At 45.4% G+C, this 25,141-nt stretch overlaps 1 protein-coding gene and 1 long non-coding RNA gene across 10 annotated transcripts in view; one reads left to right on the top strand and one right to left on the bottom strand.

Annotated features, from left to right (window-relative positions):
* UBAC2 (UBA domain containing 2) overlaps window positions 1-22,510 on the top strand; it is a 189,989-nt gene extending 167,479 nt beyond the window's left edge. For 8 of the 9 annotated variants that reach the window (XM_077973589.1, XM_077973591.1, XM_077973594.1 and 5 more), the window contains 2 exons: window positions 3,415-3,537; window positions 21,240-22,439. In XM_077973589.1, coding sequence (XP_077829715.1) covers window positions 3,415-3,537; window positions 21,240-21,347 — 231 coding nt within the window. In that variant the 3' untranslated portion in view covers window positions 21,348-22,439. 9 annotated transcript variants of the gene reach the window in all.
* On the bottom strand, window positions 12,053-21,240 carry LOC144336174 (uncharacterized). The gene is made up of 2 exons (XR_013407699.1): window positions 19,012-21,240; window positions 12,053-13,401 (listed from the first exon to the last, which is right to left on the bottom strand). It is a non-coding gene; the product is annotated as an uncharacterized LOC144336174 (long non-coding RNA).
* Window positions 22,511-25,141: the final 2,631 nt, after the last annotated feature.

A 25,141-nucleotide genomic window follows, 5' to 3' on the forward strand; every position in this document is an offset into this window, starting at 1 on the left:
AAGTACATGCTATATAATAATAGTAATCATACAAATGTACTTTTTATGTTTATTTTATTCAACATCATTTGAGAGATTCAGCCATATTGTTGCATGTCATTATAGTTCATTCATCCAAACTGCTTTATTAGATTACGGTATGTGAATACACCATAACTTACCCATTCTATAGTTGATGGGCATTTGGGTAGTTCCTATCTTTGAATAATGCTGCTGAGAACATTCCAATCCATGTCTTCTGATGAACACGTGTTTGAATTTCTTTATCCAGGAGTGGAATTGCTGAGTCTCACATGTGGCTCAGCTTAAAGTAGATGGTCCTGAGCAATTTTCAAAGATAATTACCAATGTCTGTTTTCTCTAGAATAAGTTTTAATAAGTTATACTTTTCTAGAAAGTTGTCATTCATCAAAGTTATTGGTATGAATAAAGTATTCTTGTGATTTTTTAAAAATCTGCCATTATATCCCTTGTATTATCCTTAATACTGTTTATTTGTGCTCCTTCATCTGTCTTTTCATCAAGCTTGCCAGGTTTGCCTATTTTATTTGACTTTGTAACAGCCAGCAGTGAGTTTTAGTGACTCCTTCTGTTTCTTTGTTTTCCACTTTACTGGCATTTGCTGTCAACTTTCTACTTTCTTCTTTCTCGTTTCTTTAGATTATTGTTACTTTCTCTAACTTATTAAATTAGGTATACATAACCCTTTAATTTTCAGTTTTCTTTTTTTAATTTAAGCTCAATATTTAAAATTACATGAACCACTTTATTACATCCCATAAACTTTGATAGGTAGGTGATAGTTTTGTTTTATTCATTCTGAGATATCTTCTAATTTCCATTATGAGGATTTTTTTGGTTTCCAAATGTGTGGGGTTTTTTGTTATAGTTATTATTTTGATATTGATTTCTAGTTTAACTGCATTGTGGTGAGAATATAATCTGTGTAATGTTTATGATTTGGTATTTGTGAATATTTCATATAGGATCTAGTGCACAATTACTTTGTAAATACTTTACATGTAATGGAAAAGAATGTATATTCTCTAAATATTAAATGCAAGGTATATATGTCCATTTAGAAATAAACTTGTCATTTATTTTTTATATTATTATTTTTTGGCTGGTTGATCTATCAGTTACTGAGTTATATGCTGAAAATTAAATATATGTCTGGATGCTTCCACTTCTCTTGTAATTCTATTTATTTTTGCTTTCTGTGTTTTGATGCCATTGTGTTATATATAAATATATTCATGTATTCTATTGATTTTATCCCTAATACTGCCCTTTTTTGCCTTTGAGGTCTATTTATTTGGCATGAATGTAGCAACATCAGCTTTCTTTGATTAGTGTTTCTCTGATTTTTTTCCGTCTCTTTACATCAACTTGTGTACGTGTTTATATTTTAGATTTATCTTTTGCAGGGAAGAGGTGAGAGGTGAGAGTGGCTTTTGTTTCCCTAATTTTTTTTCATAGCTGTTTTTTCTCGTAATACTTTATTCTTTTCTTTAAGGTCCTCCTGTGACGTCCTAGTCTTTTTGAAGTGTGTAGTCATTTTCAGATCCTCCTATATTCAGGTCCTTGGGGACCCAGTCCTCCTCTGTGTTGTGTGTGCCGACTTGCTCATCATTGGTGATTTCCTTGTGGATTTTGTAGTTTTAAATTCTGAGTTTTTCCCCACTGGAGCTTTAACCATAAATCCCATGTAACCCCAAGGCAAGAGAATCTCTCTCCACAGTAGTTTGACATTTGCTTTTGCTTGGCTCCTTAGGTATCTCCATCCCAAAACCAATTTTATGTAACTTTTTGATGGGTTCTGAGACCACATATGTATAGTATAACTTGAACCCCAAATTTGCCTGTGGTTCTTAATTCTCAGGCAGGACCAAGACTCCTGCTGCCTCCCGGGGGAAGACAGGCTTTTTAGTTTGATTTTTTTCATCTGTGTCGCTGAGGGTGCTGCCATTTGAAGATTGTATCTTTAGACAGATAATTGAGCTCAAAATTGCTGCCTCTTTCAGACCCAAGGCCGCATTCTGAACCCAAACAGTGATAAAACCCAGTGTGGTTCTGGGTGAGCAGGACCTGTGCTCCCCCATCTCCCAGGATGCTCACTGTGTGCGGCTCTGCTTTCCACGCCCGCTTGTTCCTGAGGCCTGGCGACTCCACTTACTTCTTTCATGTTTAGCTGTGTATAGAAATATTTATTTATTAATAGCATTTTTAGGTCTTTATAGTAGGAAGATTTTCAGATACTTAGTCTATAATTTTGTCAGGACTAAAAGACTTCTAGAAATAGAGATTTAAATTAATAAATTCAAAGATTGCCATATAGCTAGAAACATGGATTTTTTAAAAGCAGCATGTGATGCATTTTTCTTCCCATGGTGGCTTCTTTTGTTGTTGGTGACATAGACTAAGCAAGGAACGGCATTGCTGTCGGTCCTCAGGATCCGTGGAACCACCCTCAGAGAGATGGTTACTGATCCTCACTTCTCACCTTTTCCCTGTTTGTCAGATTTCCCTTCATACTCTCTAGCCTGTTGCTGAGTTTTTATCACAGCCTACAGTCTTCCTGCACTGGGCACGCTCAGGATTTACTTCAGCCATAAGAAGAAGAAAGGTAGAGGCCAGGCGCGGTGGCTCAAGCCTGTAATCCCAGCACTTTGGGAGGCCGAGACGGGCGGATCACGAGGTCAGGAGTTCGAGACCATCCTGGCTAACACGGTGAAACCCCGTCTCTACTAAAAAAAAAATACAAAAAACTAGCCGGGCGAGGTGGTGGGCGCCTGTAGTCCCGGCTACTCGGGAGGCTGAGGCAGGAGAATGGCGTAAAAACCCGGGAGGCGGAGCTTGCAGTGAGCTGAGATCCGGCCACTGCACTCCACCCTGGGCGACATAGCGAGACTCCGTCTCAAAAAAAAAAAAAAAAAAAAGAAGAAGAAAGGTTGAGTGGGGAAGCATTTTAAGGGCCGTGATGGAAACACCAGATATCTGGCTGCCCTCAGTGATTTAGCCTCCTCTCCATGTCTTCCTTTCTATCGCACCCTGCAAAGCCCTGAGCTCCTAAGAGTTCACTGGAGTTGGGGCAGTCAGTGGCGTCACAGTCGGGCTGAAATTAGGAGTGTTTGTATGTGTCTTTCACTGCCTTCCAGAGCCACCGTGCACAAACAGCTTTTGCACTGCCCATTACTTTCTTTTCTCCTGAGCACCTACTGCAGGTGCCAATTTTGTGCTATTGACTGAAGGATGTTGTGATACTTTTGGATTCGAATTGCTTGCCTGGAGCAGATCAATATGACACTACATTCCCAGTCTATAGATGTAACTGCATTGAGAGAAAGCTCTTCCAAGCATTATGATGGTTCTGCTCCTTCTGTGTCTGATAACCGTGTGTTGATCTCTTTTTAGGGAGGAATGATCAATTGGAATCGTCTTTTTCCTCCTTTACGTCAGCGACAAAATGTAAACTATCAGGGTGGTCGGCAGTCTGAGCCAGCAGCGCCCCCTCCTCTAGAAGTTTCCGAGGAACAGGTAATTCATCAGTAATAGCTGGTACTCATTCTAAATCCATGTTTCAGAGTTGAAGCAGTTTCGATCAACAGGACTTGAAAGTAATCAAGCATGTAAATACAAAGATGGTGACAGCAGTCCATCTGCCACCATGATAGAGACTTTGGGCCTTTTTTTGCTACTGTGGTTCTTACAAGTTTGAGAAAGGCATTATTGGTTGGGAGTAGGGGGTGGGAATGCATTATGGTAGCTTGTTTTAGATGCTCTTACACTTCATATATACAAGAAACTAATGAGATTGGTTCTCTATAAAGGATCAGGAACAAGGAGGTGGGAGGATGGGGAGGGAGTGTGCCTTTGGCATGGTTTCATTTTTGTATGGTTTTGAGTCGTGTTAATGTTTTACATATTCAGCAAGCAAACCAAAAGACAGGGACAAATGTAAAGCTGAAAAGAAACAAATGATCTAACTGCATTTCAAATGAATAACATAATCACATTGAATGAGGGGAAATGGTTTTCAGTAACTTTTGAACCTGATATACCCTCAGTCTAATGAAGAAACAAAAAGAACTGCAAACAAATCTTAAACATTTCTTCATAGGTTTAGTTTTCATAAGGGTATGAGTATAGCAATTCTAAAATTATGCTGTATTATAGGTTTGAGCAAATGAGGAACTAGGTTGATTTTATTGTGGAAGAAGGAAAATAAAAATATAAAGCAGGGGAAGGCAAGGGAGAACCCTGTGGGGTTGGGAAGGAATTATCACTATCATTGTAAACTCATGAGTGTGTGTGTGTGTGTGTGTGTGTGTACACATACCCTCACTCTGACTGAGAGGGCTCAGAAGCAGTGGCCTCCTGGTAGCAATGGGCTCACCTACTGCCCAGATCTGGTTTCTAAACACTCTTCCCCACTAAAAGGAACCAGGCCTCTTTAGGGAAAGGGTGGATTCCAGGCCCGGGGTAGGGAACGTACAGGATAGCCCTGGATCATTGTGTGCCAGGAAAGTAAGGAAGTGATCAGTCGCTGCTGGGGCATGTCAGAAGACACTGGAGCCAGCTGCAGGATCCTGCTGGTCACATCTGGGGCATCAGCTTTGGGGATTAAAATAAATGAAGGATAGTAAGAATTCATGCATTATAATGATATTAGTAGATAAATATTTGTATAAATACGTACACTGGAGAAAATGAAATGCTTTTCCTGAATGGAATGTCAAGTAATAAATATACAAAGAATGATAGTATTGGAAAATCACAAATTTGCAAGCATTGTAATAAAAATCCATTCAGGGAAAAATCATCAATATATGAAGACTAGGCTATTTCTATATAGATGGTCCCTGACCTATAATGGTCAAACTTTAACAATTTTTCAGTTTTATAGTGGTGCAAAAGTGATACATACTCAGTAGAAGCCATACATCAAATTTTGAGTTTTGCTCTTTTCCCAGGCTAGTGATACATGGTACGAGACTCTTTTGCGATGTTGGGCAGCGACTGTGAACCGTTCTGTTTTTCACTTGCAGCACAATACTCAATAATTACATGAGATAGTCAACACTCTAGATTTGTGAGAGTTGATTTTGCCCAACTGTAGGGTAATGTTAAGTGTTCTGAGCATGTTTAAGATAGGCTAGGTTAAGCTGTCATATTCAGTAGGTTAAGTATACTAAATGCATTTTGACTTACGATATTTTCAACTTACAGTGGATTTATTGGGACTTAACCCCATCGTAGGTTGAGGAGCACTTGTACTCTCAAAGTACCCCTCCACAAGTTACTTACTAATTATAAAGGAAAACAGTAATTCTACAGAGGAGAAATTGGACACCACCTTAACCAAGTTATCAAAATTAACATCAGCAGTTATGGAACAAAGAATTATTATGTTCATATCCTGAAAAGGACATATCAGTTATGTGTTACAATCAACATGCATAACTTTGATTGTAAAGGAAAATAAGATAAACTTAATTTGAGGGACAGTCTATAAAATACCTGGCCTATGTTCTTCAGAAATACGATGTTGCAGATTAAAGGAGACTAGGGAGTCATGCTGTCCAAATGGAAAATGTGATCCTGGACTGGATTTTATACTGGAGAAAAAATTTCTGATGAAAGGCCATTTTAGGATCAGTTTCATCAGTTGGACTATGGATTGGATATTGGTATTACATGAATTTTACATTTCCAGGACTTGGTACATACCGACGGTGGTTAGGAAAGAGAATATTCTTGTTCTTAGAAAATACACACTGACATATGCAGGGAAAAAGCACCATGATGTGTGCAACCTGCTCTCAAATGGCTGAGGCATAATGTCTGTGCATGTCAGTACATAGTGTGTGATCGTGTGTATGTGTGACAGAGACAGAAAGAGAAAGCGGCTATGGCAAAATAACAGTTGGTGAATCTGGTTCAGGAGGAATCAAGGGTTCCTGGTACTATTCTTGGAACTTTTCTAAGTTTGAAATTACTTCAAACTACAACCTTTTAAAAAGCTATAAAAGAAAGTTAAGAGTGTTGCCATCATAACACTTTGAAGTTTCCTTCTGCCCATTGTTTTTTCTTCTCAGCAAACAAAACAAACTGAGATCAGCATTTCACAGCTGACCACACCATCCAGGCCATCGCCTCCCCATTCTCTGTCCCCAGAGTGAACAAATGCCAGGTACCTGCCTCTGTGGCAAAACTTTGTCCTCACTTTTTCCAAAACTCAAAAGGTGCCCCTGGGCAGGGATCTCATAGCCACCTCTGGGTTAGGCTGTGACAGGTGTTTTCCAGAGAAACCACTGTCATGTGCCCATTGAATTGATCCAACCCCTCCCGCTTGCGGCTTCTCCACTCGGACTGATGGTTTCAGCAGCTCTTCAGGATTAACAGGGGAGTATGGAGCCACAGTTTTCCTCTTCTACGTCCACTAGAGAATTTCTAGACTAAGGTTATCCCCATGGATAAGAAAAGTCCAATAACCTGCCATGTGTAAAATCTTTCTATAACATGTTTAAAAAATAAGATACTGCTGTCAAATTCACTGAAAAGAAGTATCAAAATTCTGTTATATTACTGTTTACTTGATACAGCAGTGAGTCACATTCCTCATGGGGCAGCCGTTAAGATGAGGTATTTAAAGGTGATATATTTCTCAGTTTGGGCACTTCAGAAAAAAAAAGTGTCAAAAAGAGAGAAAAAGGAGTATGTGTGTGATTGAAGTCTTCAGGGTGGTTTTTTTTTTTTTTAATGAGTCATTTTTCCTTGATCATCCCAGAATGACAACAGCGAGGTTACATATTGTCAACATCAGTTTAAAACAGCACTTAATTTCTTCCTTGTGCTGTGTTATGAGAAGTTGTAAAAACATGAGGGGTTGTTTTTAACATACACTTTCTTATACATTGATTTTCAAAATCTTGTTTTTGATGTTTCTTGATTATCCTGCAAACAGCTGTTATAAACCATTGTTGCCTTAAAGACGCAAGGTTCTTACTGGCATTATTCATTCTGCAGGCTCTCGGTGTTTCTTGCGGTGGGTACTATAGAGATTATAAAAGATAAAAATGATACTGTTCTTGCCCTCAAGATGCTTACAAAAAAGTTTATAAATTTATATTTTATAATCTCTTGGCCAGTTTGTTTAACCGCTGTCTAAAATATTTGTTAATAACATGTTAAGATAGCTTGAATTAACAAAAGCTTTTTTTTGCTTAATTTTTCAGTTAAATGTTTGTATTTTCTTCATTTAAATATCAGAGCCATGTAATTTTAATGCATTGAGAAACTCAGTAACTTTTTAAGCCAAGAAAAATAGAAATGATTGAGTTTTTTCCTGCTGTAAACAAATACTTTAGGAATTTAGTGAGAGTTCAAGAAAACCTGGTAGACATGAAATGTATACCGTGTACTTTGAAAGCAGAAGATTCTAAGAAGAATGTGCATCCTTTAATAAATCCAATAATAGTTTGATAGCCATAGAAATCTTTTGCCACCTTTTCTACTTTTGCTATTTTTGCCATTATTAAGATTCAAGACTTTTAGTTCTTCAGAATCCACTCCCACTTTTTGGTGAGTAAACCCACGGCACCTCTGCCAATTCATCACCCCTCAGAAATGCCACCCCAGCCCCATTTAAGAATATCCCAAGAAAGAGGCTGCTGTGCAGGCAGGCGGTGCGAGGCTGGAGAGTGCCAAGCCACACAGTGCGCCCTGTGCTGCCTGGCCTGCCAGCTAGATGGTCAGGATGGCGACAGCGACCCCCGGAAACCACAGGGCGAGATGTCTGCTCATGCCTTCCCTGTGCAGGCGTGCAGGGAGGAAGATCAGAAGAAAACCCCACAAGTTCCTACCAATTTCACAGAACTTTCCAAGTGCTCTTAGAGTTGAAAATAACATCTGGGGAAAGAGAAGTCTAAATTTGATGAAAGGACAAAGGTAGATAAAGTAGGCTGTGGGAGGAAAATGAAGGATTATGGACCAGCTAAGGGAAGCGAGGAGAAGACCCCCCTAATGCCCCCCAAAGACCACTGCCTGTCCTCTTCAGAATCCCCAGCATCAAATCCATAGACCCTGGGATTGCTTTTGGAGATGTGTAGACAAGCTGGGTGAGCTGTGGAATCAGTGACTGTGAGAAGCAGCCTTAGGACAGCAAGGTGGGGAAGCTGCTGGAGAAGGACAGGCGGTGTCACCAGCTCTGAGTCTAAAGGGAAAATGGGTGGCAAGAAGGTCCTGCCAGGGTTGTCCAGAGAAAGCTAGGCAAGAAAGAGGAGGAGGAGGAAGAAGATAAATAAAAACTGTTTGTCAACAACAATAGCAAAAATGCCAAACCAAAGGCCACTTGATAAAACTCTTTTGAGTAATCAAATGTGCTCAAATATCTGCTATCTTAGAAATAAGTATATCCAGGCCAGACATGATGGCTCATGCCTGTGATCGCAGCACTTTGAGAGGCCAAGGTGGGCGGATCACGAGGTCAGGAGATCGAGACCATCTTGGCTAACACGGTGAAATCCTGTCCCTACTAAAAAATAAAAAAATAAAAAATAGCCGGGCATGGTGATGGGCGCCTGTAGTCCCAGCTACTCGGGAGGCTGAGGCAGGAGAATGGCCTGAACCCGAGAGGCAGAGCTTGCAGTGAGCCGAGATCATGCCACTGCACTCCAGCCTGGGTGACAGAGCAAGACTCTGTCTCAAAATAATAATAAGAAGAAGAAGAAGAAGAGGAGGAGGAGGAGGAGGAGGAGGAGAAGAAGAAGAAGAAGAAGTAGTATATCCATTATTCCACCTCTCTCTTTTTTATTGTTCTTTTTTTTTAAACAGGTATCTTTATACTGCTACAACTCATACTCAAAATTAACAAATTATTACATTTTTCTCATATTTGCTTCTGATTTTTTTAAAACCAAAGAGGGAGGTCGGGCGTGGTGGCTCATGCCTGTAATCCCAGCACTTTGGGAGGTCGAGGCGGGCGGATCACGAGGTCAGGAGATCGAGGCCATCCTGGCTAACATGGTGAAACCCCGTCTCTACTAAAAATACAAAAAAAAAAAATTAGCCGGGCGCGGTGACGGGTGCCTGTAGTCCCAGCTACTCAGGAGGCTGAGGCAGGAGAATGGCGTGAACCCGGGAGGCGGAGCTTGCAGTGAGCCGAGATGGCGCCACTGCACTCCAGCCTGGGCGATAGAGCAAGACTCTGTCTCAAAAAAAAAAAAAAAAAAAAAAAGGAGGGGGGGAAACTCATCAAGCGTATCTCTTCTGAACCCTCCCAACGCTTAGAAAATGACTGTTAGGTAAAATCAGACAAGAAAGTTAAATAAGACTAGACCGAAGCTGGGACTTAACAAAAGGAAGATGGGCAAATTTCAGCTGCTTCTCTCCCATTCATGTCTTTCCTTCCTTTAGCCGACAGTGACCAGCTGTCTGCTCTGCACCAGGGCTAAGCGCTGTGCTAAGTTCTGAAAACACTGAGATGGATAAGGCGGAATGTCCTGCCCTGCGGAGTTGTGAGCCCAGGGCAGGGAGACAGGTGGACAAAGAGCATGTGGAAGTGTTCAGGTGCTGCTGAGGCCGAGAAAGGCCGTCAGGGCAGTGGTGTTGCAGAGAAGGGGCCTGAGGACAAGTACATTGGAGATGGGGAGCCACGCATGGGTGGGCTGGAGTGGAGGGGACTGGCGGGCCAGGGCACTGCCTGGGATTCTAGAAGCTGGACAGGAAGGAGGCCAGACAGGCTCGCCAGGGGTCTGATATGTGGCATGTGGTTATGCTCTAGACACTAAGGAACCATGCAGGATCTTGCACAAGAAACACCATCACTGGGTTTCCCAAGAGGATGGACTGGACACAGAGGAGGGGGCAGGTTATAGTCATATAATTTTCTCCATCCAGGCCCAGGAAACATGGCGCAACTGCCCAGACAAGAGATGTTACCATTTGGTGTGTTAATATTAATAATACATTTGTAATGCATGTCAAATGACAGAATTACAGCAAATTTAGTGACAGATCTATTTGGCTCTTATTTGCAACTTACGAATTAGTGCGGCCTCCATTCTACAAAACAGAATGTGAGCTCCCGCCAGGCAGTACTGAAACAGTGCGTTTTGTAAGAAGGAAACAGAACAATAGAAAAATAACTGATAGGTTAACATTGAGTTACTTCAGGTTGCTTTTTTTTTTAAAGATTAAAGCAGAGGGGAGTTCCTTATTATGCTGACTCTTGTAGTCTGGGATCTCGTATTTTTAGAAAAAGCAGGTCTTTTTGTTTTGGCATCTGCCTGCTTCCTTAAAGTTTCAGTTTGATTATGTGGCATTTAGCACGAGTGACTCCATTTAGTTTGGTCTTCTGGTTTGTTGGAGCTCAAAACAATGGCCTCCCATAATTTTTGTTTAATTCACATGACATGTCGTGTGGATTCTGTTTATGTCTCTGAGATATCCATTAGCCCAAGTAGAGAGAATGGCTTTAAACCCACAAGGTGCTTTCACTCTTAGCTGATAAATAGCAAAATGAATTTAGTATTAGAGAATCTAAATCTTAATGAGGCTATCTCCTCTCTTCTCATCTCAGGAATCCTTACCACTATTTCTAGAAAACCCACCTAAACTCCTAAAATATTCACCTCCTGAAAGCAGGGATCTAATATTTATTGGTTTCAAGACACACTTGTGCTTCTGCTCTGAGTAGCCAAGCATGGCAGCACATTGGGTATTGGGTTAGCCTCCCATGCTGTCTGGTCTCCCTGTGGACAGTGAGCTCCCTGAGGGCTGGGGCCAGGTCTGCCTTGTTTCCTACCCTATGAAAAGCCTGATACACATAGATGCCCGAGCATCGGTTGGAGAGGGGTTGAACACGAAGGCATGGCCAGTAAACTTCCCTTTCAGAACTCTTGTTTTCACGTCAAAACTGTGCTAGAGAGTGGTATTATGCCAGGTTTTCCCATTGCTTACTCTGGTGGATTGAAAATGTTTTCTAACAAGATCCCAAAGTTAGATGTGTTACAATGAAATACTAGGTGGTACTCAAATAGCAACCAACTTTTGTGGGGTGTCTCATTCTGCTGGGTGCTCTGAGAGATGTACACAAAGGAGCTTGGCCAGCCTTCACTGAAGACCTGCTCCATACCAGACCCTGACGAGGCCCTAGACACACTTGGTCTCAAAGCAGCCCAGAGCCCTGGCAGGGGTATATAATAACCAGAAACCTGAGTTCAGCCAAGAGATGTGAAAGGAGGGGGTTCTGCAGCTCTCCCAAGGAAGAGAGTGGTCAGATGGGGAAAGGGAGTGGGGGCTTCACTGCTTTGCAAGGGTCTCGACCCTGCATCCACGTAGGGGTGGGCGGCTGGTGCCGACTGGTAACCGGTGCCAGTTGCTATGACAGCAGTGGGTGAGGCAGGCCCAGCACATCTGGGCTCCCTCAACAGGGTGTGCGTGCTACCCTGCACCCAGTGTGAGCTCAGGATCGGGTGGGGACCGTCTTCAGGTGGGCATCACTTTTTGCAAGCGTCAGAATATGGGAAGTAAAAACCCAAAAAAACATTTGTTTTTGACGCACTTAGCTAAAAGGGAAGTTAAAGAAAACCACACTCTAGTTTGAATAAACCAAGAGGAGTATTTCACTGAGGGGAGTTGCTAGAAATCTCATTGGAATGAATGTCCTATTTTACTTATGTCAAAGAGGAGTTGAATTGCAAGTAAAATACCAAAGTGGGATTTCATTTATTTTCTTTTCTCTTTTTTTTTTTTTTTTTTTTGAGACATGGTCTTGCTCTGTATCCCAAGCTGGAGTGCAGTGGTACTACATGGCTCACTGCTCACTGCACCCTCAACGTCCTGGGTTCACGCCATCCTCCCAACCCCGCCTCCTGGGTAGCTGGGACTACAGGCACATGCCACCATGCCCAGCTAATTTTTTTTTTTTTTGGTAGAGACAAGGGTCGCCCAGGCTGGCATTTTCTTAAATGAGAATTATCTTGAGGTAGTAGGGACACACATCCCAATCATAGAAGATGTTTAAAAATAAAAAATAAGGAAAGAGAAACTGGTACAGATTTATTTCCATCTCTAGGGTGTTTTCCTCATTCAGTGAGTTCTCTGAAAAGCACGTTATAGGGGAATGGATTCCATCTTGCTCCTTTGGAATACTGTCAGGTGACGGTGACAGTGCTCTTGTGGCAACGCCTATTTCTGTCACGCTCGTCTGCCTTGGTCAGCCAGCCATGCGGAAGTGTCACACCAGGGCTGGTGGAGGGAGGGCTGCTGACGCCTGTGGTTCAGGAGCTTGTGACGAAAGGCAGCTGATGGAGTCACGCCTTGCTCCATTGGGGCACCCTGGACACCTCCAAGTGGGTCTTCATCCTTGTGGGGGCTCTGGTGGGGCACCCTGGACACCTCCAGAGCAGGTCTTCATCCGCGTGAGGGCGGAGCTGGAGTTTGCTGTTGCTGCAGCACCAGCCACTCCCTGGTGTCCTCTGAGTGGCCTTATCTCTGCTCCTCACCTCTGGAAGTCAGGTTTCCTGTCACAGAAAGCAGGCTCTGGATGTTACATTTGGGGAATGTTAGTGTCTAGAAATAAGAAATAAGTAGATGTGGAAGACAGGAAAGCATAGCATGCTGGAGGTGAACCCAACTAGAGCTGGCTTCTCAATGAGGTTAGAGGAAGGAATCATTTTGATTTGGGGGCTAGAAACCAAGCTGCACTCTAATCTGATATTTTGTGGTGAGGATTTTTAGGCAGAAACTTCCTGTGATGTCTGAGCAGGAGGAAGGTACTGACTGTGCTCTGCGATGGAGAGGGAATGTTGAAAGAATGCCGTTTTAGAAAATTTCTTTGGGACATTTTTAAAATTTTCCAGACCAATGACTGCAAGCCCATCAAGCCAAGGCTGACGGAGTTGCAGCATGCTGCGCGCGCCTCGCCTCGCCATTGCCTCCACTCACGCCAGAACATGTGTCTGTCCTAGCACGGTCTTTTCCAGAGTCTCAGTGTCCTCCCAGCATTCTCATTTTGTCCTCCACATGTTTATTGGTCACTTTTGATCTTCACGTTCAGCCTTCTCTAACCGGTGCTGGGCACGGGTGTGTCAGGCTCTGTGTTGGGAGGTAGCAAGCCAGACCTGGTGCCCGCCCTCAGGGAGCTCACCATCTGTGAGGGAGACCAGATCCATGCAAGGCCCTAACCCAGTACCCAACTCATGCAAGTACCTAGTGCCAGTCCTTAGAGCAGAGGAGACCGTCTGTAAATACTCATTCCTGTACTTGAACAACTTGACATCAGGAGATTTTACATTGAAACTTTCTCTTCCTGTGGATGTTAGATCGGATCAGGTGCTCGTGGTGAGTTCTGATGCTTCTCATCCCAGTAGCTGAACTACAAAGACAGGAAGCAGCCTGCAGAGAAAATGAAATAGTTCAGGGTTTCAATGTGAGTTAATGTGTGTTGTGGCTAAAATATGATGCTTTCGATAGGGAGAGAGATGGGCTGACCATCTATAAATACCATTATTTATATAGTCATCAGAGGTGTGTATTTGCTAAACTTTATAAATACATAAAGTGTTTCCAGGAGTCACTAGAACAACACAGGCTTTTTGTTAGAATGTTATGCTCACCATTTAAAAAGATTGCTCCTGTCTTTTTGACTTCACTAGGGCACACCACACACCTGACCCCGCTGTCCTCCATAGGATAATAGTGGTCCTGAGAGGTCATGTTTATTGAGGGCTTGTCATGTGCCCATCACTGTTCTGGGCATCTCACATGCATCCCTCTCATCTCCCAAACTGCGAGGAAACAGAGAGCCAGAGCCTGGTCCCCTGCATGTGGTCACACGGGGCCAACTCCAGAGCTGGGGTCACCCTGCCACCCGGCGCTGGAGGCAGACCTGAGACAGCATACAGTCTCCCCTGCATTTTTATTTCACGGAAACATGAACCTGGTTTTCTGTCCCTACAATTGAGTACCCCTTATCCAGAATGCATGCTGCTCTAGTCCTTCAGTGAGCCCATCACACATTTTCACCATGTCGTCTGTAGACACTTTTTCTGCAGTGTTAACATCATCTCCATCATCACTGTTGTCACAATCACCTTGACTCAACCATCTCAGCTATTTTACCATGGGTCAATTGATGAACAGCTGGAGCCCCCTTATTGATGTTAAAAACTTCAATATCTGGCTCACGCCTGTAATTCCAGCATGTTGGGAGGCCGAGGTGGGCAGATCACTTGAGGTCAAGAGTTCAAGACCAGCCTGGCCAACATAGTGAAACACAAAAACACAGAAATTAGTGGTCGTGGTGGTGCATGCCTGTAGTCCCAGCTACTTGGGAGGCTGAAGCAGGAGAATGGCTTGAACCCAGGAGGTGGAGGTTGCAGTGAGCCAATACCGTGCCACTGCACTCTAACCTGGGTGACCCACTGAGACTGTGTCTCAAAAATAAAACTTCAACATCCACTTCTTCCAGCTTACTGACAGACTCCAAAGGTATATTTTTTACCTGTTTGGAGGTCAGACATCATTTTATCCTCACTTGACATGTGGAATCCTTCAAAGTCACCACCTCGTTCATCATCATCACTGAACATAGCAGAGGCCAGAGATTGTGCCAGGCTTGCATAGCTGTGTTTTGAGTCACTGTGTTGCATGCATTGGCAACAGCATGTATGGCATCCTTCACGCTAAACACCTCTTGAAAATCTTCGTACCCATTCATTGCTGCTAGCATGTTGTTCAAGAAGATACTTTTATATTTATCTTTCATTGATCTAACAATACCTTGGCCACAAGGCTGAATGAATGAAGTCACATTTGGGGAAAAGTACATGGCATAAACATTATTTTTGATGAGCATTTCAGCTGGAGGATGAACGGAAAAGTTGTCAAGGAATAACAAAATATTTCAGTCATCATCCAGCCCAGCTCCCCTCCACTGAGCACAAGCCACAGGTCCAAAATGTTTGTGAGACCAATCAGAAAAGATACCCCTAGTTAAACATGCCTTTTTGTTAGCATAATGATGGTCTGGTAAGAAATTCACTCCTTGAAAACAGCAAGGACACAAGCTTTTGCCTGTCATGCAAGTTTACGCTTATGCATGCCTCTGTGCTAGCGCATCCCAGCAGATTTGTTCTGCCCTTGATGTCTTCAGTTCCTGGGGGGGCTGTCTCATCACCTGTAGTTTGTGTCCTTCTGGAACAATAAACCAAAGCAGTGATTCCATCAGCATTATAGACTTGTTCTGGCATCAGATTTTCGTCAGCAGTGACCTCGGCAAACTCAACAGTGAATTTCTCTGCTGCTTCATGATGCTTTATCACCACATTAAAAAATTTAGTTTCATGTTTTTTCTTAAATTTCTGCAGCCAACATGTTGAATATTCATAGTTCCCTTTCGTTTTCGGTTCATCCTGATAGATCCTTGCTTGTTTCCTGACCCACATAGCATTAAGTGGCAGGTGTTCGCTGCAACACCAAGGGAATCATCCTCGGTACATGATCAGGATCTTCATTTTTAGCTTTATGCAGTGTTCCTCTATTTTTCATTAATTTCTGTTTATCACTTTTAGCATAAACTTCAACAGTTTATCCTTCTGTTTCTTTAGGTCCTATGGTGGTCACTCCAACTCCATACTCTCCTGTAAGACATTTTACACTCACACTGCTCTCCACTTTCTCCAACAGCTTGACTATCTATAGCATAGAAATCTTTTCTTATCACTGTTACCCAGAAGGGTATCTGCAGGCCTTTTAGATATTTTAACAACATTTTTATAACACAGAGCAGAAAGTAAGCAAAAAGACACAGTGAGTGATGCACGTGGGATTTGGCCCCATGCAGGGCATTGTGGGAAGCGTGCCCACTGGCATGTGCTTGTGTGGGGGAATCAGGGCATGTGCAGAAAAGGCACGTCACAGCTGCAGGAGGGTGAGAGGGTCTCTTTTCCCTTGGAGACACTGAATAAACTACGTGTGGTGGCCTGCATTTTGACTGTGGCCCATCACATGCGGTCAGGTGTGGAACTTTTTCCATTTGTACTGCCATGTTGGTACTCAAAAAGTTTCAAATTCTGGAGCATTTTCGATTTTGGATTTTCAGATTAGGAATGCTTAACTTGTGTTTTGCTTACCTGACTGCACATCTGCACAGGCCTCGATTTCATCTTTCTGTAATTTGAGCACAGGAGTTGATGCTTCACATGCTAAATAAGCTTTCCCAGGAGAGACTGTAATGAGATGGGCGGGGATTGGGTGTGCTGGGCTTCTCCAGGCAGATGAATAGTAAGAGCCACAGCAGTAATAGTGTCCGCCAAAGAGGCCTATAGACAACTGTTCTTGTGTTGCTAGTTTTTGCTCTAGTTCTTACTGTCTATATTGTGAACCACTGAAACTACATAGAGAAAGGACAGCAGGGACCACTTGGCTAACTTGCAGGGCTGTGAGCACTGCACCGCACCCCTCCACTGGGGAGTATTGGGTAAGCACCCATCGGAACACCTATCCCCTGACCCTCGTCGTCCTTGCTGGCTGGTTGTCATCGCATACCCAAGCCGAAGCATGCAATTTCAGTTTGCCATGAATGTTTCGTTTTGGACACTACAGGACACTTTCAGGTATCATTTCTTAGCATAATTGTTTATTCTTTTTAAAGAACTGTGCTAACATTATTGCTACTTAGCAGTTGTTTTTAATCTGGTGAAAATACAGGTCAGTGGGCAATGAAAGTTCTCCTATCACACTTGTCTTCTCACCCATAAAAATTGCATAAAGCTCTGAAGCCAGCTTTGGCTAAAGGAGCATGATCCACCCCTCAGAGGATGAAGAGCAAACCTGCTGCAAGCTTGTGACAGCAGACACTCTCTTCTGCCAAGAGTTGTGAAAAGCCAGTCTTAGTTGTCAAAACCAGCACCACATGCCGGGCGCGGTGGCTCACGCCTGTAATCCCAGCACTTTGGGAGGCCGAGGCGGGCGGATCACAAGGTCAGGAGATCGAGACCACGGTGAAACCCCGTTTCTACTAAAAATACAAAAAATTAGCCGGGCGCGGTGGCGGGCGCCTGTAGTCCCAGCTACTCAGGAGGCTGAGGCAGGAGAATGGCGTGAACCCGGGAGGCGGAGCTTGCAGTGAGCCGAGATCGCGCCACTGCACTCCAGCCTGGGCGACAGAGCGAGACTCTGTCTCAAAACAAAACAAAACAAAACAAAACAAAACAAAACCAGCACCACGGCACATGTTGTTCATGTCTGAGAGAGAATAAACTCAGAAGGAAGTCTTGTGCACATGGAAAACTTTTGTTCTTACTCTAGGATGTCACCTACATGACTTACAACCCAGCCCAGCCATCCCAGACCTAAGGTCTTCTTCCCTCTCCAGGGCAGGGCCTGCGTGCAGTCCGTGCTGCTGCCCTGTCTTGGTGGCCTGTGTGCAGCCTGCCCATCCTCTGGATTCCAAACCAAATGCATCATCAGTGGAGGGAGAGCTCAAGTGCCAGGTGGAGCTGTGGCCTAAGGTCACACTTCATCACTCCAGATTATGAATCGTGATTTGCCAAATCTCCAAATTGCTGAGTGTGGACAGCAGATGGATTTGTTTCTGCTGACTGGGTGCAGAGAAGCAGCCAGTCCTCAGCTGTGCTTGAAGTACTACAGGTAGTAGTAAAAGTAGCTTTTCCAAGCCATTTAAATAAATGTCATTAAGAGTGGCCAAGTTGTTTGGGAGCCATGGCATCATGGTGGTGGATAACAGGTGGAAGGAAGGCAGGCCACCTCCCATTTGGCCTGAGTTACCTCCACCAATGACAGTGGTCCTTAACTGGAAGTAACTGGAGGAAACATCATACAGGTTATTTCAACCCGAGATTGGAAAGACCACCTTGATCAGAGAGAGTTTTCCTTCCACGTGATACATATCCAACCTGAGTCCTCCAGCCCCTCTCCCTGCACGACCTGATGGAGGCTTGAGAAAGCACTTGGCTTGAAAATGTTCCTAAGGAAAAGGAAAGTGTGAATTCTGAGAACCGAATGGCAGAATTGAAGTTTCACGTCTGGCAAAAGCCAGAACAGATTATTATCAAATAGATGATTTGTGAACGTTGAAAAGACAGCTGTGGCCTAGGACACCAAACCAATGCCGTTGGCAAGATGTCACCAAGACCTTTGACAACATCTCATCAGCTTATGAGAGACGTTGGTGACATGCAGAATGGATAATGATAGTACAATAAAGTGGGTTTGAAACTGATTTAAAATGTTCATTAACCCCTTGAACACAGAGTTCTGGACTCTTTGACCTGACCTGTTTGACATTTTCATCAATAATAACTTGAACGAAGTTGTAGAGGTTTACTAATCAAATTTAGGCATGATGCAAGTTTGAGGGAGATGATTAACAGCAGATAACAAAACTAGAATTGAAAAGAATTGATTTTGGTTGGCTGGAAAATGATCAGATGGAATTTAACAGAAATATGTACAGTCCTAGACTTAAAAGGTCAGGTAGGATTTGAGAGACCTGACTCGAGAGCATTTTATGTGAAAATTCGTGAGTGCTTTCAGCAGGCCCAGCTTAACTGGCCACACCAGTGATGCAGCTCCTTACACAAGAGCGTGCACAGACACACACACACATGCACACTCCTCATGCATTCCTCTGCTCTCATTGAAGCTAAGGGCCCAGACTGTCAGAGGGCAGCAGCCTCACTGCTCATTGCCCCAGTGAGACCACACCCATGGTGTCACACTCAGTTCTGGGCACGGTGTTCTGAGATGGTGTGCACAAATGCGAGGGGACTGGGCTGAAAGGAACTGGATCCTGAAACACAGGAATGAGCAAAGGCAGCCACGGCCCTCATACTGGGAGTTCACAGCGGTGGGGAGAAGCTATCGCCCCACACACACAGCTGCAGGGAGCCCAGGACAGAAGGCAGTGGGGCCATGAGGACTTCACTCTGGGAGCCTTCTAGTCTGGGAGACATGGGAAAGGGCAGGGGCCCCAAGACTCACCAGGGGAAGAGGAGTCAGCAGGATCAGGGCAGAGGGCAGAGACGGCAACAGGCAGAACAAGCTGCGGTGCCCACAGGCCAGGGTGGGGGCCGAGAAAAGCCAGTGGTTGAGGGAGGAAGGAGAGGGCTGTCACACCCGCAAAGCGCTTTATGTAGGAAAAGAGAATAGGGTTGTTCTCGGTTACTTCAAAGGGCAAAATCAAGAGCTGTGGCGTTGTGCGAATGGCAGCTCGTGAGAGGCAGAACGCCAGGGTGGCAGCATTCTCAGCCACCTGGCAGCAAGGCCAGGGCACTCAGCCACAGCTGATGTGCATATGATGCATTAGGAGTGTGCATGTGTGTGTGTGTCTGTGCACGCTCTTGTGTAAGGAGCTGCATCACTGGTGTGGCCAGTTAAGCTGGGCCTGCTGAAAGCACTCACGAATTTTCACATAAAATGCTCTCGAGTCAGGTCTCTCAAATCCTACCTGACCTTTTAAGTCTAGGACTGTACATATTTCTGTTAAATTCCATCTGATCATTTTTCAGCCAACCAAAATCAATTCTTTTCAATTCTAGTTTTGTTATCTATTGTTTTGTTATCTATACCACTCTCTCCTCTGGCGGGAAAACAAACTAGAAGGTTTCTGGCTTCGCTGTGCGCTGCCCACCAGCCCCGGGCAGCTGAGCGTGAGTCACCTCAGGGTACCGTAGTGTCCCAGGTGCTGGGCTTCTTGCTGCCCCGGGACACCCCTCCCCACCACAAGGCGTGTAGAGGACACCTAGCAGCCCTTCTTAGCTTCCTAGCCAGGGCTGTGCGTCTGTCCCTGTGCTAAGGGTTGAAAGCAACGTTCCAGGAAGAAGCACACTCAGTGCGTGCGTTTGTAAGCCTAGTCCTCACCCACTGAATGGTCCCATGACATGGGCAGCAGCCCCCGTTTGGAAAAGCCCTGGCTGGACTCCAGCTTCTGAGCAGTGTCCACTGTGTGTCCCTGTTTGCCCTCAGCTCTTCCCTAAGGCTTTTGGGGGAGGAGGCGTCTGGGTGTCTGGGCCTGCGTGGTCACTGGGGGGTTCCCTCCCCGACCTGCCTCTCTCCTGTCTGCACCTTCTTCCTCACCTTGCTGGGTCCTTGGGTTAATTTTGCTCAGAATATCCAGAGTTAGCCACTAGGCTGCGGGTGAAATGGGATGGAAAGGAAGAACAGCAGGCTTTCTGGAGCCACATGCCCGTCCCGTCCTCCAGCCACCCCATGCCATAGTCCCCACTCACACACCCCGAGTCCCCTGAGCAGGGGGAGGGGTGGCAATACTGGGCCCCTTCTCTTTCCACCATGTAACACCAAGTAGCTCGCTCTCTTTCGGAAAAAAAATTGGAAACTCTGACTAAGTCCTCAGGTGAACCCACAAAAGCCTCTTTAATGCGCAAGTGACTGAAAAACTCAACATGTACAAGACTGTTGACTTTTACGAGATGTTATTGCAAGTGCAGTTTAATATAAGTACAAAAAAAGTATTCCTGTGGCAATCTGGGGCCATGAATATTTTTGTAATACATTCTTAATTGGGAAAAAAGGTTGCAAATAAGCTTTAGTAACACTGCCGATTTCGATACTGGAGACTGCCTGTAGAGAAAAGTACAGGAAATCTCCATATGCACAGAATCAGGATTTGTGGTCAAAAACAATGCACGCCTGCTCCTCCCTGCTTCTGGTGGCTTTCGCTACCTCCTTCCCTCGGTTGCTGCCCCAGGCTCAGCCCCCCTTTGCTGCCTGTGTAAGCCCCAGGCTGCGAACGGGACAGCTGTTAAAAGTAGTCCAAGCACCCAAAGGCAGGCAGTTCTGTGGCAGTGGCGCCAGGAGTGTGATGCCAGGGCTGAGCGTGTGTCACCGTCATAGAGAATCACATTTGACGCTGAGGTGTGTGGCCTGGCAGTGAGCCCGGGCAGCTCATGCTGACCTGCTCCCAAGGCCTGGTCCCACTAGGCCACTTGACCCTCAGGAACCCTATGTCTTCGTCTGTAGACTGAGGGTTACATGCGAGAATGCATATGTATCAGCTACCCCTAGTAAACATTGAAAAATTTGTACCTGGTGTAACTTTTAAGTATCAGATTCCATATTGAAATGAAAATGGTTTGTTTGTAAACAGTTTTGACCTTTGCCACACGGCTCACGTGAGGAACATTTGGGGCCCAGGGATAAGCAGCAGTGTCGTCAGCGCCCTCAGGTTTCTGGGTTTTCTCTGCCTGCAGGTCGCCCGGCTCATGGAGATGGGATTTTCCAGAGGTGATGCTTTGGAAGCCCTGAGAGCTTCAAACAATGACCTCAATGTCGCCACCAACTTCCTGCTGCAACACTGATGGTCCCAGGCCAACACTGGGACCGGACCGGCCGCCGAGTGACAGTGCGTGGTCCCCACCATCAGATCAGCCCGGGGACCGAGCATCTCTGGTGCTGATGTTCTTGTGGGAAGAGGGAGGTTCCACCACACCCCTGCCTTCAACCCCAAGACTGTTGCCATTATAGTATGGAAATAAGTTTGCCATTACATTAGCATGTATTTTCTACCTATATTTTTTATTGGGCATTTTCCCTAGGTTGGAGAGTCATCACTCGTTTTGAATGGGTTTAAAATGCATTAAAATGGAAGATTTCTGCAGGCAGTTGAATGGCACTCCAGATGGGGAATTGCCGTAACCCTCTTACTGTAACGTGTCATCTCCTGCGTTGTGATGGGGAGAGGGTGATGTTATTTCATAAAGGACATGTCAGATCCTTCTTCATTGACTTTTTCAGTTACTGTTTCTTCTCTCAAACTTGTTTTCAAATCTCTTGGGAGTGAGGGAGAAACGGGGAGCTGAATCCTCCCCCGAGCTGTTCCAGGCCAGGGGACTCCGCAGTACCTTCTCCTATATCTAGTAACAAAGAATGGTGATAACCATGCACTGGTTCAAGGTTCTGGAGTTCTCCATGAAACTTGGGTTAATTTTGCTCAGAATATCCAGAGTTAGCCACTAGGCTGCGGGTGAAATGGGATGGAGAAGAACAGCAGGCTCTCTGGAGCCACATGGGCTGACTAGGGCACTCTGTGGCTGGCCTGGCACGGGCTCAGCCCGGGAAGAGGAGGAACGATCCCTTGCCTGCCCCGTCCCTGTGGCAGGGCTAGCTGCCTGGCCCTCTCGGCTTGTAGCCAGTCAGCCCCTCTGGCAGCAGGTTCTCCTCAGGGCTTAGGTCTTGAACCTGTGGCGGCAGGAGGCAGGGCAGACTGTGGAGGACGGGATGCAGGTCGGGGAGAGGGAAGGCAGGGGTGGACCGCCCTGAGCATGAAAAGACCCCAAGCAAGTTGACTCTTGCAATGTGCAACTGTTATGTTCTGCAAAATGAGCAACGATGTATCAAATTGATGCAAATTTAGATGTTGATACTTACAATAAAGTTTTTAATGTGTTTTACTCTTCAGTATTTTTCTGTCAGACTTGTACAAGTAAAGCCTTGTTCCAGGCTATGCATTTACCAGTCAACCAAATCCTCCGCACTGCTCGTCTTTCTTCAGAAGACTGAGTGCTTGTTTGAAGTGAGTGAAGTGCTTTTGTTCCTGTAAGTAGCACTGCCCACAGAACACCCCAGGTCAGTGGCATTACCTGTGGAAACCTGGAAGCTGGGTCTCACTGAGGCTGCCTGGGGCCACTGAGCTGCTCAGAAATGGGGTCAAGGTGACTTTCTTGGAGCCCCGCTGGTCCCACACACAAGCCCCTCCTTGAATCTGAGTTGCGCCACCTCAGGTTGAAAGGAACGATTGACGGTGGTGGATATGTCCCTGACCTCGTTCACTAACCAGGCCTCATTCATCACCTGAGAGGGCTGAGCAAAGCCATGCGGGTCTGACCTCTGAGGCAAACCAAAACCCACTCTCCGTGTTCCCCGTGCAAAGGGGCACAGGCAGAGAACAACCAAAAATACACCCCTCCTGCATGCCACCCCTTCAAACAGCACCTAGCCAAGTAAAACCAAACCACAGCAAAGGTCTCCCTTGGAGACTGGGGGGCAACAAATAGCCCCTTTGCAAGTAGCTAATTAGAGGCCTCAGTTCACACCTGCCAGCTGTTCTTGAGTGTTTGCTGATCAGGATTCCCTTGGGAATGAGATTGTATTTTGGAGACCTTTGTCCTGCCCACGGGCACCTTAGTGACCCTCTGTGTCGGTTGTTTACAGAGTAGAGGATTGAGGACCTAAGTAGTGGCAGAGCTGGGAGACAACTACAGGCTTGGTTTGTTCTCTTTAGTTCTTTGAGCCTCTTTCCCAGTTCCTCGCAGCTGCCAAGACCTCACCTTTGCAGTGGTGGCCCGTGATTCTCCATCCTTGTCATGCAACTGCCAGGCCACTCTCCCTCCATCACCACCTTCTGGACAGTCTCACACACACACACACACACACACACACACACACACACACACACACACACGTCTACCTTTTCACGCTTGGCCATGTTTTCTGTCTTACTGGGGTTCGCGTAGCTCACGCACTCTTGCTTCCTGCAAATATTGACACAAAAGCATTGACACAGGCATTCCCGGCAGAAGTCTGAATACCTGAGAGCTCCCCCACCTCTTGTCAAAACACTGGGACTCTTCAGACTGATGGCACCCGCGAGGAAGACCTGTGGAGCCATGCCAACCAGAGGAGGGCGCCAGTGAGCCGCTTGACTCAGCTTCCTAAGGTCTAGAAAAGGTTTAGCCTTTTGATTTTGTGCACACGGTAACAGATTGGGCTTAATTTTCAGGTGAGCAGATTTATAGATTGTGAAATGAGAAAAGGAGGGAAGATTGTCCATAGTGACCCCTTGCTCCTGACATTAAGGAAAGCCTGCCTGTAAAGTTCCAAATCATAAAGCTAGAGTGAGTTTGGGTTAGAAAGGTGGAGATGTTAGGGAAATTGAGTACAAAATTGTGAACACACTCCAGTGTCATTTAGAATATTCTGTGAGTCCCTGAGTTTATGTTCCTACAGTTGTTCTTAAGTTGAAATGGAAGTGTCTAAACTATATATTTAAGAATTTTATCAGGCCGGGCGCGGTGGCTCAAGCCTGTAATCCCAGCACTTTGGGAGGCTGAGACGGGCAGATCACGAGGTTAGGAGATCGAGACCATCCTGGCTAACACGGTGAAACCCCGTCTCTACTAAAAAGTACAAAAAATTAGCCGGGCGAGGTGGCGGGCGCCTGTAGTCCCAGCTACTCGGGAGGCTGAGGCAGGAGAATGGCGTAAAAACCCGGGAGGCGGAGCTTGCAGTGAGCTGAGATCCTGCCATTGCACTCCAGCCTGGGCGACAGAGCGAGACTCTGTCTCAAAAAAATAAAAGAATTTTATCTTAACCTGAGGGCTTACCTGATATTTAATTTGTGAGAATCAGGAGTAGTTTCTTCACTTCCAAGTTCCCCTAACCAATAGCCAATAGTGTTTTTGTAAAGGGGTAGACCAAGAATGCCAAAATGGGCTTTCCAGCTCAGACTAAAATTCCAGCTCTAAGACTGAAATCTTACACGTGATAAAAATTGCCAGAAGCATGTGAATTTATAACCTGCCCATATAGCCCTGTCTGATGCAGAAACAACCCCACTAGCTACATTTGAACAATGCCACGAATAGACCTGGGATTCAGGTAGAAGGGATGGGGGAAGTGGGCACTGGATGTTGGAAATCAGTCTGAACAGAGGCGAGGACTAGAGAGCCAAATCACAAGTCCTGCTCTTGGGATAATGGAGTGAATCAGGGAATTAGGAGAGAGGAGGGCTGAGGATGGAACCCTGAGGAATTCAGCATCTGGAGAGGAGGAAGAGGCAGAGAGGCGGCAGGAGGATCAGGAGAGGGCAGCTCAGGTGGGGATGTGGGAGAATCAAGGGTTGGGGACGCTACTGTTGGGGAAGGGCAAGGGCAAGGGCCGAGTGGTGGTGGCTTCCAGAGGAAATTTAAGGACCGGTGAGAAGGTGGAGGTGGGGCACAGGCTCAACAAGGACACTTGGCAGAGGGGAAGGGGAGAGCCAGGGACAGAGACCATGAGATCCAGGCCCAGAATGGGGTGCAGTCACAAGCCACGAAGTGGGGTACCACAGGAACGAGAAGCATGCTTCGTTCAGTCCCCTGGACCTAGAGGAAGG

The sequence above is a fragment of the Macaca mulatta genome, chromosome 17 (genome assembly GCF_049350105.2).
Source record: "Macaca mulatta isolate MMU2019108-1 chromosome 17, T2T-MMU8v2.0, whole genome shotgun sequence".
In the NCBI taxonomy this organism is placed as follows: Eukaryota; Metazoa; Chordata; class Mammalia; order Primates; family Cercopithecidae; genus Macaca; species Macaca mulatta.